This window comes from Nannobrachium achirus (assembly GCF_963921795.1).
Source record: "Nannobrachium achirus genome assembly, chromosome: 15".
Lineage (NCBI taxonomy): Eukaryota > Metazoa > Chordata > Actinopteri > Myctophiformes > Myctophidae > Nannobrachium > Nannobrachium achirus.
The window spans coordinates 11988481-12005187 of record NC_137822.1 but is presented as its reverse complement, the minus strand read 5'-3'; the positions used below and the strand labels follow the sequence as shown (position 1 = coordinate 12005187).

Here is a 16707-nt window from a genome sequence, read left to right as displayed (position 1 = left end):
GTTTGCATAAGTGTCCACCACTTTGCAGATCAATTACCTTAAATAATAGTTACAGTATCTGTGCTATTTAGAGAAACTATAAGCTTTAACTGTAGCCTACAAGCTGGCTGCTGGCAACTCGTCTGACTGCACAGATCACTTCCTTGGGATTAAAACCGCTCGTAGTCCTACCACAGTGGTGCGGTGGTACGTGGCTTTGGAAATAAACATCATGAAACTTTACCTTTTTCTATGCAAACTTCTAATAAAGTCTTCAATCAATCCATTTCATCCTCCATGACACAAACTACTTGAACCGAGCCTGTGCTCGCGCCTCCGACCAAGACGACACGAGGAAAACAGTGTGCGTGCAGCTGTGTCAGTGTGTGCCAGGGACGTGCAGAGAATGTTAGAGAGGCAGGGGCTGACACTTCTAAAAGAGGTCAATTCTTTCAACAGGGCAGGTGCTCAAGCCCCCTTTGATGTCTAATGTGTGCACGTGCCACTATGTGCTGAGTTGCGGCTCACAACATGATGCTGTCAGACAGTAAAATAAAACTTTGTGGATTGTTTGATATAATTAGGCCTACATTTCTGTTGATGTTTCAACCAAGGTACGAGTTTATTTTATTTGTGATTCCCCCATATCCATAAAACCCTCATGATAGCTGATACAACAGAAGTAAATCCCACTACCTTTATTAGAATCACCCCCAAAAATAGTGTGTGTGTGTGCGCGTGTGCTTCCATCTCTAACTCCACGTTCAGCAGTTGTTCAATTGTCTAAAAAACATAATACAAAAATCAATAACGCATGTACCTTGCCCAACATCAACTTTATCACCTTCAGATGTGTCTCTACTTCTCATAATCCCCAAATGTTTAAAATATTTCCCCAAATTTTGGCCTGTTGGCGGCTTTGTCCTGTGATGCGAATTACATCACAAATGGGCGTCGACAAGCAGCGCACTCCCAGTCCACAGTCTGTGATGTCACACCAAGGTGGACTAACAGGCACACACACACACATCACAGTCTGTGATGTCTGTGAGCGGCCTCTGATCTAGTTACATTTAACAGAAGATCTTTTTAATTAAAATGGAATGCTCAAAACGCATTGCTTCGCTTCATGATGCTGTGACTGTGAGCTTGTAGATCGTCTATTTTCACTACTTCATAATTATATATTTTTATTTATGGAATGTCTTTGCTTGAAATAACAATAGGCCTACATAATCATGCAGTCGATCGGTGAACTGATGCACAGAGGAGGCATCATATAGCACTGGACCCTACTATAGGCCTAGCTATAGCCTCGTAAACCAGTCTCCCTTCCTGCCTGAAGATGGGAGGAGTCAGTTTACTAGGCTAGCCTAGCTATAGCCTAGCTTTTGTCTTGAAATAAAAGATAATTTGACAGACAACAGCCTGCATACTGACCATATGGAATGTTATTGCAGTCGGGGTTAGGCTATAGACCTGTTTCTTGCAAAAGATTTTAAGACAACGGGTGTGTCCGCATAACCTTATATAACGAAGTTGCTTTCATACTAGCTTTTTATTAGTGAACTAAAACAATATTTGACAGATATGACTAGCTTATACATTTTACTTGTGAATTGGAATGTTATATTATAGCAATTGATGCAACAATGATGTATGGAACACTAATGGAGAGACATGGCACGCATTACGTGCCGTGCGTAATGCCAGCCCATTTAATTGCGTTTTGCCATTGCCATATGGACAGAGAGATTTCTCTATATGGGGCCATGTAGAAGTAATCAAAGCCATCAGCTGTAAATGATCAGTCAATCAATTAAAAGGGTACCCACGTCCGTTGAGTTTGGCAGGTCCTGTGCAGGCTGAGTTTGAATCGTTTTTTACTGTCATATCAGACGGCGATTTATCTGACACAAATTGCCTATAGGCCTATTGTAATAGCCTACAATAATTGGCTGCGATGTAGGCCTAATATTACAATTAGTGTGATGATGTGAACTCTAGATGTTCCCCTAATCCCTAACTCTTGACGCAAAGCTATAATATTCATGTGATAGCCTACTCTATAATGTCAGGTCTAAGTTGTGGCATTTAGTAAATTATTTCTATTTGATACCAGTGACATGCATTCTGAGACTCTCTCAGAATGCTTTGATTTAATCGAATCTTAAAAATGTTAATGTTCATATACTGGCCTGGGATTGTTTTCTTAATAGGCCTATGATTGTTGAATGTTCATACAAAATGCACTTTGTATTTAGGCCTACTTTGAATTTCAAAGTGGGCTATTAATCTTTCTGTTTGGTGAAACAGATACTTGACTGTGCACATTTCAATATGATGTCAAATGCCACTTTGCTGCTTTGTCCATATGCACTTAGGAAGCAAAGTAAGAGACAAGAGTAAGACACCAGTTTCATTCGAACATGGCTCGGTCAATTATGAAGCGATTTAAAAAAATAAAACGTCACCCCCACTTCCATGACCAATGACTGTAGCCTATAGTAGTGTCCCTATTAAATCTAAATATTTAGTTGGCTGATCTACCAGCTCTCCAGACTCCTGTCCCAAAACTGACATTTCCCGACGTTGATTCTCAAAGCTCTGAGCATTGATTGGCTTCACATTGATAGATATATATAACTAGCCTACTTCACTCCCTTTGTTGTCTATTTTGGGCATCTGTGCCGTTTTTATATGATTTATAAATATAGGCGACTATTCCAAACACATCGGCGACACTGTCGGCGACACGTAAAAACTGTCAGCGACAATTCCAAGTCTGGCAGGCGAGAATTCCACCGAAATTGGTGAGCCTTCCTCGGCGACTCTTCCACGTTTTCCGGCGACCTTCATTTCGGCGAGTCTACCAGTTACCTGACATGGCACACTGACTATCTAGAAAATAAAAACATGGCTCTTCTTTTCAAAAAGGTTGCTGACCCCTGCCATACAGGCTCATTACCCTGTTTGGAAATGCGCAATAAATACATATCATTATATTCCATAAATATAATATAATTGATTTTATTAGAGTGTTTGACGAGTGTCCAACACAACAGAAAACATTTTCTCCAACAGTTACAGTTACACAACCTACACCTGAATGATTGAGTGATTACTGATTACCGTATTATTATTATTTTTATTCATTATAGATGTTTCAAATAACTTTAAAATGTATTAAAACAACAACCATAACATAGTTTTGACAAAAAATAATCAATGATATTTAGTGTGAAATCGACAGGCTTCATTGACACGTGGTGCATTTTGCTAAGAGCCCCATATCTTGTAGATGTGGGCTTAAAATTGCAATCTCCATATGTATGGGCTTAAAAGTGACACACACACACACACACAATGTGCTCCGTTCCCTTTGAAAACGTGTCCTTGACCGTGTCCTTACTGAGTCACAGTCCACAAGAGGTGAATAATAGCATACACTTACAAGAAGTGTGTTAACATACATGTACATACAGGGGTTAAAGTTATCAGTCCTGGGGACGGATTTCAGTCTTGAGGATTCCATAGGGGCTATTATTGAGATCAGTGCAGATCTGCCAAAAAAGAAATAACATAATATTATGGGCTTACCTTTGTTTCCTCACTTGCAACCTTTCCTCTCCCTGCATTCAAGGTGCATAATAGTTCGAATGACTACTGACCGCTACATGTGTAGCGTCTTCCTCTGTGTTAACACACTGCTGCTATGCACCATATGGTCAATATACCTACAGTTACTGTAGGTACAGTAATAATTTTAAGATATGAGTATTTTAATTGGCTAGACTAGCAATAGAATACAATAGCAACTTCAGAAGATAGTTCTACAAAATGAAGCATGGATTGGCACACACATTCAGTGAAGGCAGTTCAGAACTGTTTCGTGTGCGCCACGTTTCAAGAATCACATATTGGGACATGGTTTAGGGTGGAGTGAGCTTGTAGAGCTGCTATTTCTCAATAGTTAAAGCATAAAACAATGGTTAAAGTGGTTAAAATGTAAAAAGTTGTCTGACTTGTCCCTTAAGGTGAGAAGCCACACATGCACCTGGGACAGCTGCACGTGGAAGCTTGCCCTCTGCGACGAGCTGACACAGCACTACAGGAAACCCTTCAAGTGTGTGGACTGCGACTGCAGCTTCTCCAGGTCTGACCACTTGGCCCTGCAACGATGGGGGGATGGAGAGACAGACAGACAGAGAGATGTCCAACAAGGAAGTGGACACGTGTTCACACATGGAAGTACATAGGAAGGGGGAGGGGGGCTGGTTCCCTCTCTCTCTAAATGTAGTTCAGCTGGTCTGGATGCACAGTCGTAGCATACACGTATTCATATGAACACACACACACACACGCACGCACACACGCACACACACACACACACACACACACACACACACACACACACACACACACACACACACGCACACACGCACACACGCATGCACACACACACTCTCTTACCTGTCCCCGTCGTAGTGAGAGAGCAGGGAGAGATGAATGGAGTGTGTCCAGCACAAAACGGGGTCACTTCTAGGATCACTGGGATGGAAGTAATGAACCGTAGGATCTTTTATTGTTGTTGTTTTTGTTTGGAGTTTAAATTGAAAATCTGTCTTTTACAGCAGTGGTTCTCAACCTTTTCAGGCCGCGACCCCCAAAATAATCATATTTCAACTCGGGACCCCCCACCCTGACAAGCACTTGGAATTGTAGGAGTTGGCATTACTGTACATTAGTTTGACTCAATCTTGCTAATGTTTGACCAGAGGTACTAGAAATGGGCAGATACCATGTATACACCTATGTTGTTGGTCTGTTTGCTGTTGAGTGAGAAAACAATGTTAACATTAAGCTTAACATCTAGGGACCCCCCAAAATAATTTGGGGACCCCCCTGGGGGTCCTGCTCCACAGGTTGAGAACCACTGTTTTACAGCACTATTGGTAAATGTTTCAACTAGATTTATAAGATGGACTTGTCCTCTTCATTTGGACCAAAAAGGAGGGTAAAAAAAGAAAGAAAATTAAATCGCAACCATTTCCTCTTGGTATCTTTGTTTTAATTATATTGTTAAAATGGCTGCTTTTTCAGGCGTTCATAAAGTGAAAGACCTCAGCATATGAATTGGATTTTTGTGTGTGCTCTATTGATCTGTCAAGCACACACACACACACACACACACACACACACACACACACACACACACACACACACACACACACACACACACACACACACACAGTATAGTTGCACCATTCCATCTGTACACCCTGTGTGCCAGCAGAGGGGGACATTTCACCATACATGGGTTCCCTAAATCTGCTGTTAGATGGAGGCACCCAGATGGGACAGTGACTTGGACACTCAAAGAGGGGCTGAGATTGTGCCCACTTCAAGGCCAGCAACCTATCAAATGAGATTCAGACCTTATAGCCATATAACCATAGCCATATATATATCTGTGGTGCATGTTGTGCTGTGATTAGCAATCAGTAAACTGCAATCTTATAAGGTATAATAGTTTAAATATGACAACTTATTTAGTTTACTGTATGTTGCTTTTTATGACTGCTTTCATTATATTTATCTATTTTGTGTTCTTGTCCTCGTTCTGTGTTTTTATGTCATTCCCAATGAAGGTCTGCAATCATGACTATGTTTCCACCCACCCGTGCCACCAATTTACTTTAGTATACTACATTTACTTTTGTTGCAAATGGGTTTGTATTTCCAGCACAAGTCTCTATCCTGGTGTTACTGGCTCCTTTCTAACTACAGTATAAACGGCATAGCCTTGGATAGGGAGCTACAGCTACTCAAAATCCCCATCCTTGTCAGTTAGTTTGTCTAATATGAATCACTTAAATTAAACTAAAATTAGCATTCTGACTTTTGTGCCACCTGCCACTGACTATTTCCACCATTTATATGCAACATGTTCTAATGCATAGTGTTGGGAGGCCCATCACTTTTGGGGTGCCATCACTATACCTGCCTCATTGTGACATTGTACCTTAATAATAATAAAAAAGATTTGAAAAGAAAGAAAAGTACAAACACTGACAGAAGGTTTTTGATCGATTTGTTTCTATACTTTGCTGTGCTGTATGAGATGAGATACAATACTGCCAAATGCAGTTTTTGGACTGAGGCCAGTACATAATAGTAATGTTAAGATATTCTATAAAAGTACTTTGGAAACCACACACACAAACACCCACACACATGTGTTTCATATTTGAATTGAATATCCACATTTTCAATAAGTAGCCAAATCCAGGAAGTCAGTTACACACATTTTATGATTGGGGGCACTTCATCATTGCATATAACTATTTTCTGTACAAATGATATTTTCAAATCTTGTAATACGTGATAGTGAAAATACAACGTATTTTGGCTGTATATGATAAACATTGGAAAAATATGGCTCTTGATTAGTATAGGTGCAGAAAACTAATTTTCACCTAAGGGACTCATTTATCTAATTTGATATGCAGCAAAGTGGGGATATTGGTATTGCTAAGGCAGTTTATCATTCTGTAAATTTCCATGTGATGTTGTGTAACGGCAGTGGTGTAAAGTAACTAAACTTTGACTTGAAGATGGCTATGAGCGTGTATACAGGACAAGTTATATTGTATTTCCCTCCAGTGTCTTTCCTCATTTGAAAGCATAATTTTGTAACCAGGATCAAAGTTATGCAATAATAATTAATAGTGTAATAATAATAATAATAATATCAATACTCTGTGCAGATTTTATTTCAATGTCAACGTACAGTCAGGCCAATGTGTTCAAATGAATAAATTGCAAATGAGTAACCATGAATTTTGGAAAAGCACAGACCAATATGCAAATCTGACCTCCAATGTTTTGTGCTCTTTTTGCACTTAACCTTATGCGATTGCTTCAAACACAGCATCCTCCAATAACATTTTCACATGCTGTTTATGCCACCCATTATTAGCCTACTTTACTTGCAATATGTCAATCCCTATTATTACAATATGTTTCAGATAGAGAAGAGTAATTCCACAATAACAAACGATGTTAATCACACAAAAAATGTTTTATTAAATGAATGCTTGAATAAATGAGTATTTACATAATATTTACATAATTTAATATAGATATTTGCATAATAAGACCATAATGGAATGCTATGGATACATGGAAAACAACAATACAATAGTAGTACAAACCTTTGGGGTAATCCTTTCAACCAAAGTAAGTAAAGAGTTCCTGGATTTAGACCATAGACTCTGCCCACGCATATTCAGTCTGATAATCAGGTCTCTTTTAAAAAGTGACATTTAAATTACGTCATCCGTACAATGGAAGGCAGTCCTTCAACTGGGACGTTGTCCAGCAGAGAGCAGCCAGGTTGTTCACGGCAGGAGACTGCAGTTCAGGTAGGAGAGAAATGTTCATGAAGTTGATCCCAGCGTACTTCTTCTTGACCACCTGCAGCTCTGCTTTCCCCTGGTTGACGGCCACAACATTCTTGGCTAGGTGTCGCACGATCGGCTTTAGGTGAGCCTCGTCATACGTGGTGTAGTGCTGCTCTGTAGGAGTCCATGACCGACCATCCACATCCAGCAGCAGCAGCTGGGAGAGGAACAGGGAAGCGGCGGCGATCTCAGACGGCCGGTAGTGAACCAAGTCGTAGTCGAGAAGAGTCAGCTCCATCAGGTAGTTGGCCAGCATGTGCATCTCCGCAGTAGAGCCTGCAGCCTTGGACGCTCTCCGGAGGAAGTGCAAGGGCAGCGGACGCCCCAGGTCGAAGTTGAGGGACTGCAGCATGATCCTCTCCATCTGTTTAATGCTAGCGGCTGTGTAGGTGTTGTCTGTGATGTTGGCAAAGTCCCGGACGCCTGGTGTGTCTCCGCCCCACGACAACTCCTCGTACTTTGTGGCCAGCAGCATGGCAGTGACACCAACGAGCTGGAGCATATTTCGTGAAACCGGCATAACTGACAGGAAACGGTCGAAGATGGCAACCGACAGATACAGCGTCTCCTGGTGCAGATGGAATATGGAACGAAGCATTATCATCCAGGAGATTAGGAGAGCACGCATGTGGGGCGTGATGTCGCCGCCCTTCAGATACCCGGGTCGCACAGCCTGCTGCACCTCGAGCACCATCAGATGCGCATATATGTCTTTGACATATTCAGAACATCGCTCTGGCATGTCCGAGTCCCCTGCATCAATGTCCTTGATTGTGATGGAAATGTCTGCTGCTTGTTCTGGAACAGTGGAGGAGGGAGCGACTTGAGGAGCAGTGTCTCCGGTGTCGCGCCGTAGTGTGTCCACGTCGCAGGTGGCAAGCCTCTTTCTCCCCCTGGGTGTACTACCGCTGCCTGGCTCCTGTGGCAGTTTGCGCGTCACCAGTCCTCCTGACGCCGGGGTCCTGACGCAGTGCTCCGCCAGCCTCATCCTCGATCTCCCCCTGAAGTTCTCCCAGACCCCCGGGAGGACTCTGATGCGGCCCACACAAGATCCAACGGTCAGTTGTGGTCTGTTTGCCATGTTGTTTGCCGCCTTGTTGTTGTTGTTGTTGTTGACGACAATGTAGATCTCTGCAAGTGCAGACATGTTCTTCACTGAAGACAGTTCTGTTGAGAGGTAGTGGTAATCCAGTGAAGTTTTGTCTTGTCTCCTCAACGCTCCGACACTGAATGACACGCTCTTCAAAGTCCGTCTGGGATTTATAGGCGACGCAGTGTTTCAAACGACGCGCGTCCGTCCAATGAGCGCGCCGCGCGTGCATCCCTACACAAAGTCGCGTCCAATGAGCGCGTCGTCCGTTTTGCCACGTCAGCAACGGGAATATGTGACACGCCCCCCCGAGCTAAAGAGCGAACATTCGAACAGATGCTAATGCTAGCTAACTGTTACTTTTGCTAAATTCTAACAGATGCTAACAGCTAACCGCTATTTCCGCTACACAATTACTGGCAGATCTGGTGTTGTTCTTTGCACAGGTGTGTGGTTAGAATACTGGATCCGACGGTAAGGGTCCATTTGGTTCCATTTGTGTACTCTATGTGAAATAAATGTGTTTACATTGTAGATTGGTTTGCTAGAGAAAACGTGTATCAAGGGATAAGTGGTCTAGTGCAGTGGTTCTCAACCTGTGGGTATTTGGGGGGGTCCCCAGATGATTAACTCGATGTGCAACATTGTTTTCTCACTCAAAAGTAAACAAGAGCGTTTATGCACATTTCTAAAATGCCAATTGAAGGACTTGACTAATTAAACATTGGCCATTATTGTCAAATATTAGAGGCAGAAATTGTGAACATAGCTGATCTACATGCTCACAGCGCCTCATGTAGATCTGCTATTTTCACAGTAGAAGTGTGTTATACAAGATGTAATGCCTCAAGCCCTCAACTCTTAGTGCTGATGGGGTGGGGGGGTCCCCAGTTAAAATATGATTATTTTGGGGGTCGTGGCCTGAAGAGGTTGAGAAGCACTGGTCTAGTGTTGTATGTCAAAGCTTTAGAACCATGGATTGTAATTATTTCTCAGGTTGCACACTGCTATCAGGCTGTTAGCAGTGTGTGTGATAGTATCAGCAGCAGCTGTCCACCTTCCCTCAGCATCTGGGGGGGGTGCTCTCCATTCCGACATGTCTCCATTCTGACAGTGACTTCTTATTGTCGGAGTGGCAACACTTCCATAGAGTTTAGGGTTATGGTTAGGGTTAGGGATATGTATATGGGTAGGCCTGGCCTACTATATGGGATGGTTGATCTAAGCAGTTTCACCTGGCTCAAGTCAAACTATCACTGTCACTGTCAGTCTGTCACAAACATTCAAGAGACAGAATGTTTGTGGGAGTGACTGATTAGTCATGACAGGCTGGAAATCTGGTTGTTATCCTTGTGGCTATATCTAACCCGGTAGGCCTACACATATACATGAGAGAATATAAAATGGCCCCACTTTACCTGTATTCACCATAGCCTATGTACACATGTATTTATTAATAACTGAAATTCACAAATATAAATTCTTATCTTGACAAGTTATTTCAGTCATGTCAATTAATGAAAACTGAAATGAATCACTTTAACATATCCATATTTCCTTAAGTAAAAAACACCTGAGGTGTAAATAAACTTTAAAAGCAGTCTCACCCTCCTAAATTAGCCCTTCACTATGCCCCTCCCAGCCTTGGCAAGCAGGAAGTTATTCTAAGCTAGCATTGGACAAAAGCTTATTGGTAGGGGCAGCATAGTGAAGGGCTTAAATCTCTCTGGTTTGACAGATTCAGCACCATGGACAGTGGCAGGGTCAGAGAGCAGAATCATTCACTGTGTGGGGATTTCACAGAAACCTAAAGTTCATTTCAGAGTTAAGGCCCATTCCCACTGGGCCAGATAACAGATATCTGGAGATATTTCTCCAGATATTTTTCCATGATACAAAAAATATTTGCCACAGATAAAAGTATCTGTGGCAAATATCTGTGGTAGACTTTTTTTTTATCTGTATCTACCATCCACTTTGCATGGAAAAATATCTGGAGAAATATCTCCAGATATCTGTTATCTGGCCCAGTGGGAATGGGCCTTTAGGCCTGTGTCCGGGGAGTGTGATGAGGGATTGAATGTAGGAGTCTCAGAAGTAATGTTGGAGAACCCAGACCGGTGACCGTTGGGCAGAATAGTCACCATCGATGTCCAGTCTGTCTGGCTGGCACTCTTTTATGCCCATATATGGTGTTCCGTATCCAGGCCAGTCTGTGATGTCATCTCCAAATTTGGGCAATGTAGTGATGTCAGTTGGGGATTGTTGAAGTCAGTTGGGCATTGTTACTATGGTGGCGACACTGTTCAGTGATGTCAGCATGCAGACAGACGGTCAGACGGACAAACATTTGGTTAATTAATAGTTAGATGTCATAAACAAATATCTTCTGATTACCATGGAGACCCCTTAATTAACAATATATTATGTAGGCTTTTTTTTGGACGCTTGACATTTCTAACTGTGGTTTTCCAGAGTGATACAGATCTTCCCTGGTAACATCTTCAGAGACGGACCATCATAATGGACATTAAAAATGAATGGAAACAGTGTCTCAGTGAAAGAGTGTGAAGGCGTGTGTTAGAATCAGGATCAGGGAAGGACAGCTGTCCTCTGTCCCAGTCCAGCTGGACTCTGAATCTCCAGGGTTTCTGATTCACTGAGAGAACAGTTATCTCATCATCACCATCATCTGTCTGGCTGGCACTCCATATAGGGCTGTCACAATTATTACATAATCGTCTAATCGTGATTATTTGACATTATCGCAATTATTTTGTCATAATTGTCATAATCGTGAATGTTGAAAAATGTCAGAAATTGTAGATTGGCTATTTCCACTATCAAAGTTATTTTTTAAGTAGTAAGTTGTCAAATATGTCAGTAATTTCTTTGTATATTTAGGTCATGTGTCACATCTACCATGTGCCACTTCAAAGCCTAAAAGCCAAACAGAAATGTAATTATCAACGACAAAAACACAATTAAATCGTTAATCGCCAATTATTTGAGTGACAATTAATCGTCATGTAAAATGTCATATCGTGACAGCCCTAACTCCGTATATACTATATATATGCCCATGGTGTTCCGTGTCCAGGCCAGTCTGTGATGTCATGCTCCTCTTTGGGCATTGTAGTGATGTCAGTCATTGATGTCAGTTGGGCTTTGTTGATGTCAGTTGGGCATTGTTACCATGGTGGCGACACCGTTTAGTAGCAGTGATGTCAGCATGCAGACAGACGGTCAGACGGCGGACAGAAATTCCGTAAATTAATAGTTTGATGTATTAAGTTAGCCTGTACTGCCATCTTCTGAATAACATAGATGTGTCTGGAATGCAGCTGCAGCTAAAATCTGAAACTATATTACGACACGTATTACTAGTTGTATCTGCATCTTTCCTATTCCTTTACACTTTAGTGTAATGCTTTGAAGAACATACTGTAGTCTAAACCTACATTGTGTTCAGGAAATCAATATTAAAAGTGTGAGTGGGGATGTTTCATGATCATAGCATAAAGGTGATGACTCAGAATAACCATTTTCTTGTAATCTTATGGGCTTTTCTGAGCCTTTATTTTATAGGTACAGTGGAAAGAACAGAAAACATCGAGCGCGGGAGCGACATGCAGCAAATCTGTCCAGCCGTCCGGGAATAGAACCAAGGACTTGCTGCCAGTCGTTTGAGGTACAGTATGTGCCCTAAACACTCAGCTATCAGGACTATCAGAATACTGTTGTGTTGATTTGTTGTGATCCATCTCTTTAAGCCTAGTGGACCCAAACCATAGCAGGAAAATTCCCCTCAAAGCATTACAGAGCCACCGGACCCCTCACTGTAGGGTCAAGCATTTAGGCCTGTTTCTCTGTAGACCAGTGCTTAGGTGGTTTGTGAAACACTGAATGTGAAATGTGCACTTTACTTTGTAATGAGGGCTGTATGCACAGCAACCCTACTATATCAACATCCCTCTCTATGTACAGTCGTTCTGATTATGTACTGCAGTGCATTGACGTTCTCAGTCACTTTAGGAAGCTGCTCTTCATGTTTGAGCGGTGTTACATATGGTTTTGTCTGTAAGTATGTTTGTCCATCCCACAAGCATCACGGGACGCTTAATGAAATGAACTCATAAAGGGCACCATTCACTTCACACTGGGTGGGATTTATTTTTCTTTACTTCACACTAATGCATGAGCATCACGGTCATCAAATATGTGCTTTTGCTCACAGACAACATAAGGGTATAATTATGCACATACGCCATTTTGTTCTACTTCCGGGTGTCTTTCGACTTCCTTCACAGGTGTTACTGATGATACTAATTAAGGCTCTGTTCCATTCTGGTCAAACAGAGTCAGGGTGCAGCTATTGTGCTTGTTGGCTCACTGGAAACACTCTGCTACACCAGTGGGTCTCAAAGTGGCCTTGAGTGGGTTCCAAATGTCCCCATACAGTAACTCTGAGAGTGTACAAATGGAATCAAATGTTGATTCCATTTGTACAGAGTTATGGGGGTCCTTGAAATTAAAGAACCGCTGTACAATAAATCAAACAGAGCCTTAATTAGTATCATCAGTAACACCTGTGAAGGAAGTCGAAAGACACCCGGAAGTAGAACAAAATGGTGCATGTGCATATACCCTCTATATTAGTTTTCAAAAATATGACATAATAGTCAGTTTCCCCCAAAATGTTATAACAACATCATACCACTATATATTTACTGTAGCCAGAAATAAGCCCTAGGAAAGAAAAAAACATACTATGTTACCGAAAGGGGGCACATCACAATATAATATATGTTCTCAAAACATAAAATAAAATAATACAAAAGTATTTAGCTATCTGCTATAAACATGATAGTGAAGACAGACGTATTAATTGTTGTGTGTTGTCTAGTTGTCTTGGTTGTGTTAATAGTTTCTGTGCTGTTTGGTCACTCTTGCTCTCCCTTTTGTCTGACAGGCGTGTCCTCTGAACACATGTTCTGTGGCGTTCCAGTCAGGACTCGGGTGTGGGAGCCATTCTGAAGATAGACCATAACAATCGGAGCGACCAGAGGTGAAATGGTTGACTTCAGTGAGAAGCTCAGCTATCTGACAGTAAGACACACACACACACACACACACACACACACACACACACACACACACACACACACACACACACACACACACACACACACGCGTAAAGTGTGTCCATAGAAGAGTCCGGCTCGACTAGGCTAGTTAGTTTGTTACTTGTCAGCCAGAAATTGGTGGAAGCGACGCTGCCATATTGTTTTGGTGTGCTGCTCCAGGTACGGAAAGTACCTGTAAAGAAAGTATGTAGAAACAAAATGGTGACGCTTTGTTTAGAAGAGATGCCAAAATGAACATAAAAGAAAATTCTAACCAAATATCATCTTGAAATTAAACATTTTGCTACCCAAACCCAGTGGAATGCACTCCCCAATATATATATGGCTTTCCAATATGGATTTCCCCCAACTAACTCCACAGTTCAAACCTCCCTTTTCTCATCAATCCACAGTTTTTTAAGTGGTGCTGCCCGCTCATCTGGCTTTGTGTTTCTGTATTTATGACTGTATGTCTGACTGTCCCTCAGAACTTGACATTGGCCAAGCTTCGCGGAAGGTTAATGAAATTAACACTGAGTTTTAGGCAGTATATTTTGAGGGTTGGTTTGTACCAATTTGTCTGTCTTCAACACAAATCATTCATGTTTTAAGATGTTGTTTCGTGTGTCCTTGTTTCTGAATCTGAATCTTTGTTCCTGAGGTAATGCCACAGATTCTCACGACAGGTCCCTGTTCTGATTATTAAATCAGTAGCTGTTGCACAGGAATTTCACAGGTCTTGTAGGCCATGGCGACCGTGGCACCTCAGTTTAACTTATGCCCTTCAAAAAATGACAGATCAGTTCAGTAATATTTGCTGTATTTAGTAGAATACCATAGTATTAATTAAAATAATAGAAATGTCTATAGCTATCTGCTATAAACAAGATAGTGATGATGTTAGATATATATAAACAAGATAGTGATGATGTTAGATATACTTATAATGTTATGTAGTGTAGTTGTCATGAGTTGTGTTGATGTCTGTTGATGCTGTTTAGTCTGCCCTCTAGTGTCAGATTGAGGTAATGGTATCTAGTTTCCCAGATAATGACCTTCCTCATAGACTGCATTTACACCAACAATGTTTACAGATGTTATCTTTTTGTTCTCGGGAGAGGTTTATTATATTTTCTTGCTGTATTATATAGTGTGTGTATACATGTGTTTGTCTGTGTGTGTGTGTGTGTGTGTGTGTGTGTGTGTGTGTGTGTGTGTGTGTGTGTGTGTGTGTGTGTGTGTGTGTGTGTGTGTGCGTGTGCAAGTAACTTCAGTAACACTGTTGAGTACAGTGTACTACTATGTAGTAATAGTGTAGGATGTTTTTCACTTTTGAACTGTTGGCTTTGTTGTATTAAAGATTCTCAAAGATCATTAATTTATTTGTCCTCGTTGTCAGGATTGGCATGTGTGCTGATATGTGAGCATAAGGTTTAATGTTATGCTGATCAAGTTTGTATTTGTCACAAGCAGTCATTCAAGCACAGTCAGTGATGACTCTGGGGAGCTGTGGAGTAAGGAAAAAGTTTTTTTTATTTTTTTATTCTCTGGTGTATTGTGATTTCTGTACTCTTATTGTTGTCTTTTCGACATTTTCTGTAAGGCACTTTGGTCAACTTGTTCTTAAACGTGCTCTATAAATAAAGTTGGATTGGATTTTCTTTTTTCTTTTAACTCCACTCTGGCTCTCCTACTTGTCTGTCTCACAGGCCTGTCCAGTGTGTTCTGTGGTGCCTGCCAGCTGCTGCAGTCAGGAGGTGTTGGAGTCATTCTCTCAGCAAGGAAGTGGTGGAGTTTGGCAAGAGCATTCCAGGGTTCCAGAGTCTCAGTCAACATGACCAGGCCATGGTGCTCAAATAGGGCACCTACACCCAGAGCACTCATTATGCCTTGTAGAGCAGGGAATCTCCTGTTTAGGAATGAAACATCGAACCACATCTGGTTCTTAGGTTCTGCTTGTTATTCAATGCCAAGGAGAGGAGTGTGTTTGTTCACAAATCAATATTTTTTCTTGGGGTTATTCTTTGGCAAGAATGTAAAATAATCCATGCTTCGAAAGGCATTAAAAATCAAGGAAGCACACATTTCTAATTAGCATGTACAGTAGATTACATATCCCAAGAAAGTCTTTGAAAGACTTTGCAAGATTATGACTCAAGTCATAATCAATAATTGGTTGTTCAAATCATAGTCAATTGGTTAACCACTTATGCCCTGTATATTTGTTGAGCAACAAAAATAGCCCATCCCTAAGCTCACAATGCATTTCAAGACGTGAGCTTGCCTTGTAGATTGGCTGGCTTTGCTATTTTTTTAAATGGCTTGAAATCGTTCAACTATAACGACTCAAAATAGGGTATTATCCCAGTATTACTCCTTATAAATTATAATACAATGTTTAAACAGTTTGTTTTCACATCTTTTGAATAATATAAATAATATATATATTTTTACAGGAGCAATATATTTTCTGCTATCCAGTGATCTGTGCTCAGATGTCTTCAAGCAGAGGAGAAGATCTCAGGATTGTGCAGACAGTGGATTATATCATGAACTGTCTGAACAGAAAAACCCAAATGAGGACAGTTGACTTGGGCAGATATTGCCAATTCACAATTACAAGATATTTTCCTTAAACCTTAATTTCTTGAGAGTGAATCCTAGAAATCTATATATTTTTTATGGTTTATGCTTTTTTAAATTCTATCTTTGGCTGCTACAGTATGTATCTTAATGCATTCATGAGAACTGTTGATTGTCTTTATTTCATCTATAACAAAAGAAACACATTTTCCCCCTTTTAGATTCTTGGATTATGCTAAAAGTAATTATGCAAATGATGAACGAATGAATTGAGTTTTAAGTATAATTGTTGCAGGGACTTGCCTAGAAAACCATACCATACCATGACTGTATTTGCTTAGTAAATCTATTTGCCTTGGGTAATTGAGGAAATTAAAAGTGTACATAATATTCATCTCCTTTAAAATTAAACTGTGGATACGTTTTAAATGTCATTAACAGAGTCTCTTTTGTAAATATGAGT

The 16707-nt window shown here is 41.0% G+C and overlaps 1 protein-coding gene across 1 annotated transcript; it reads right to left on the bottom strand.

Moving 5' to 3' along the window:
- Positions 1-7317: 7317 nt before the first annotated feature.
- On the bottom strand, positions 7318-8592 carry LOC308299620 (G2/mitotic-specific cyclin-B2-like; the record flags this gene model as incomplete). Its single annotated transcript, XM_080743415.1, has 1 exon — positions 7318-8592. One exon carries the CDS (start codon positions 8590-8592, stop codon positions 7318-7320), a length of 1275 nt encoding a protein of 424 aa, XP_080599541.1.
- Between the last annotated feature and the right edge of the window lie 8115 nt (positions 8593-16707).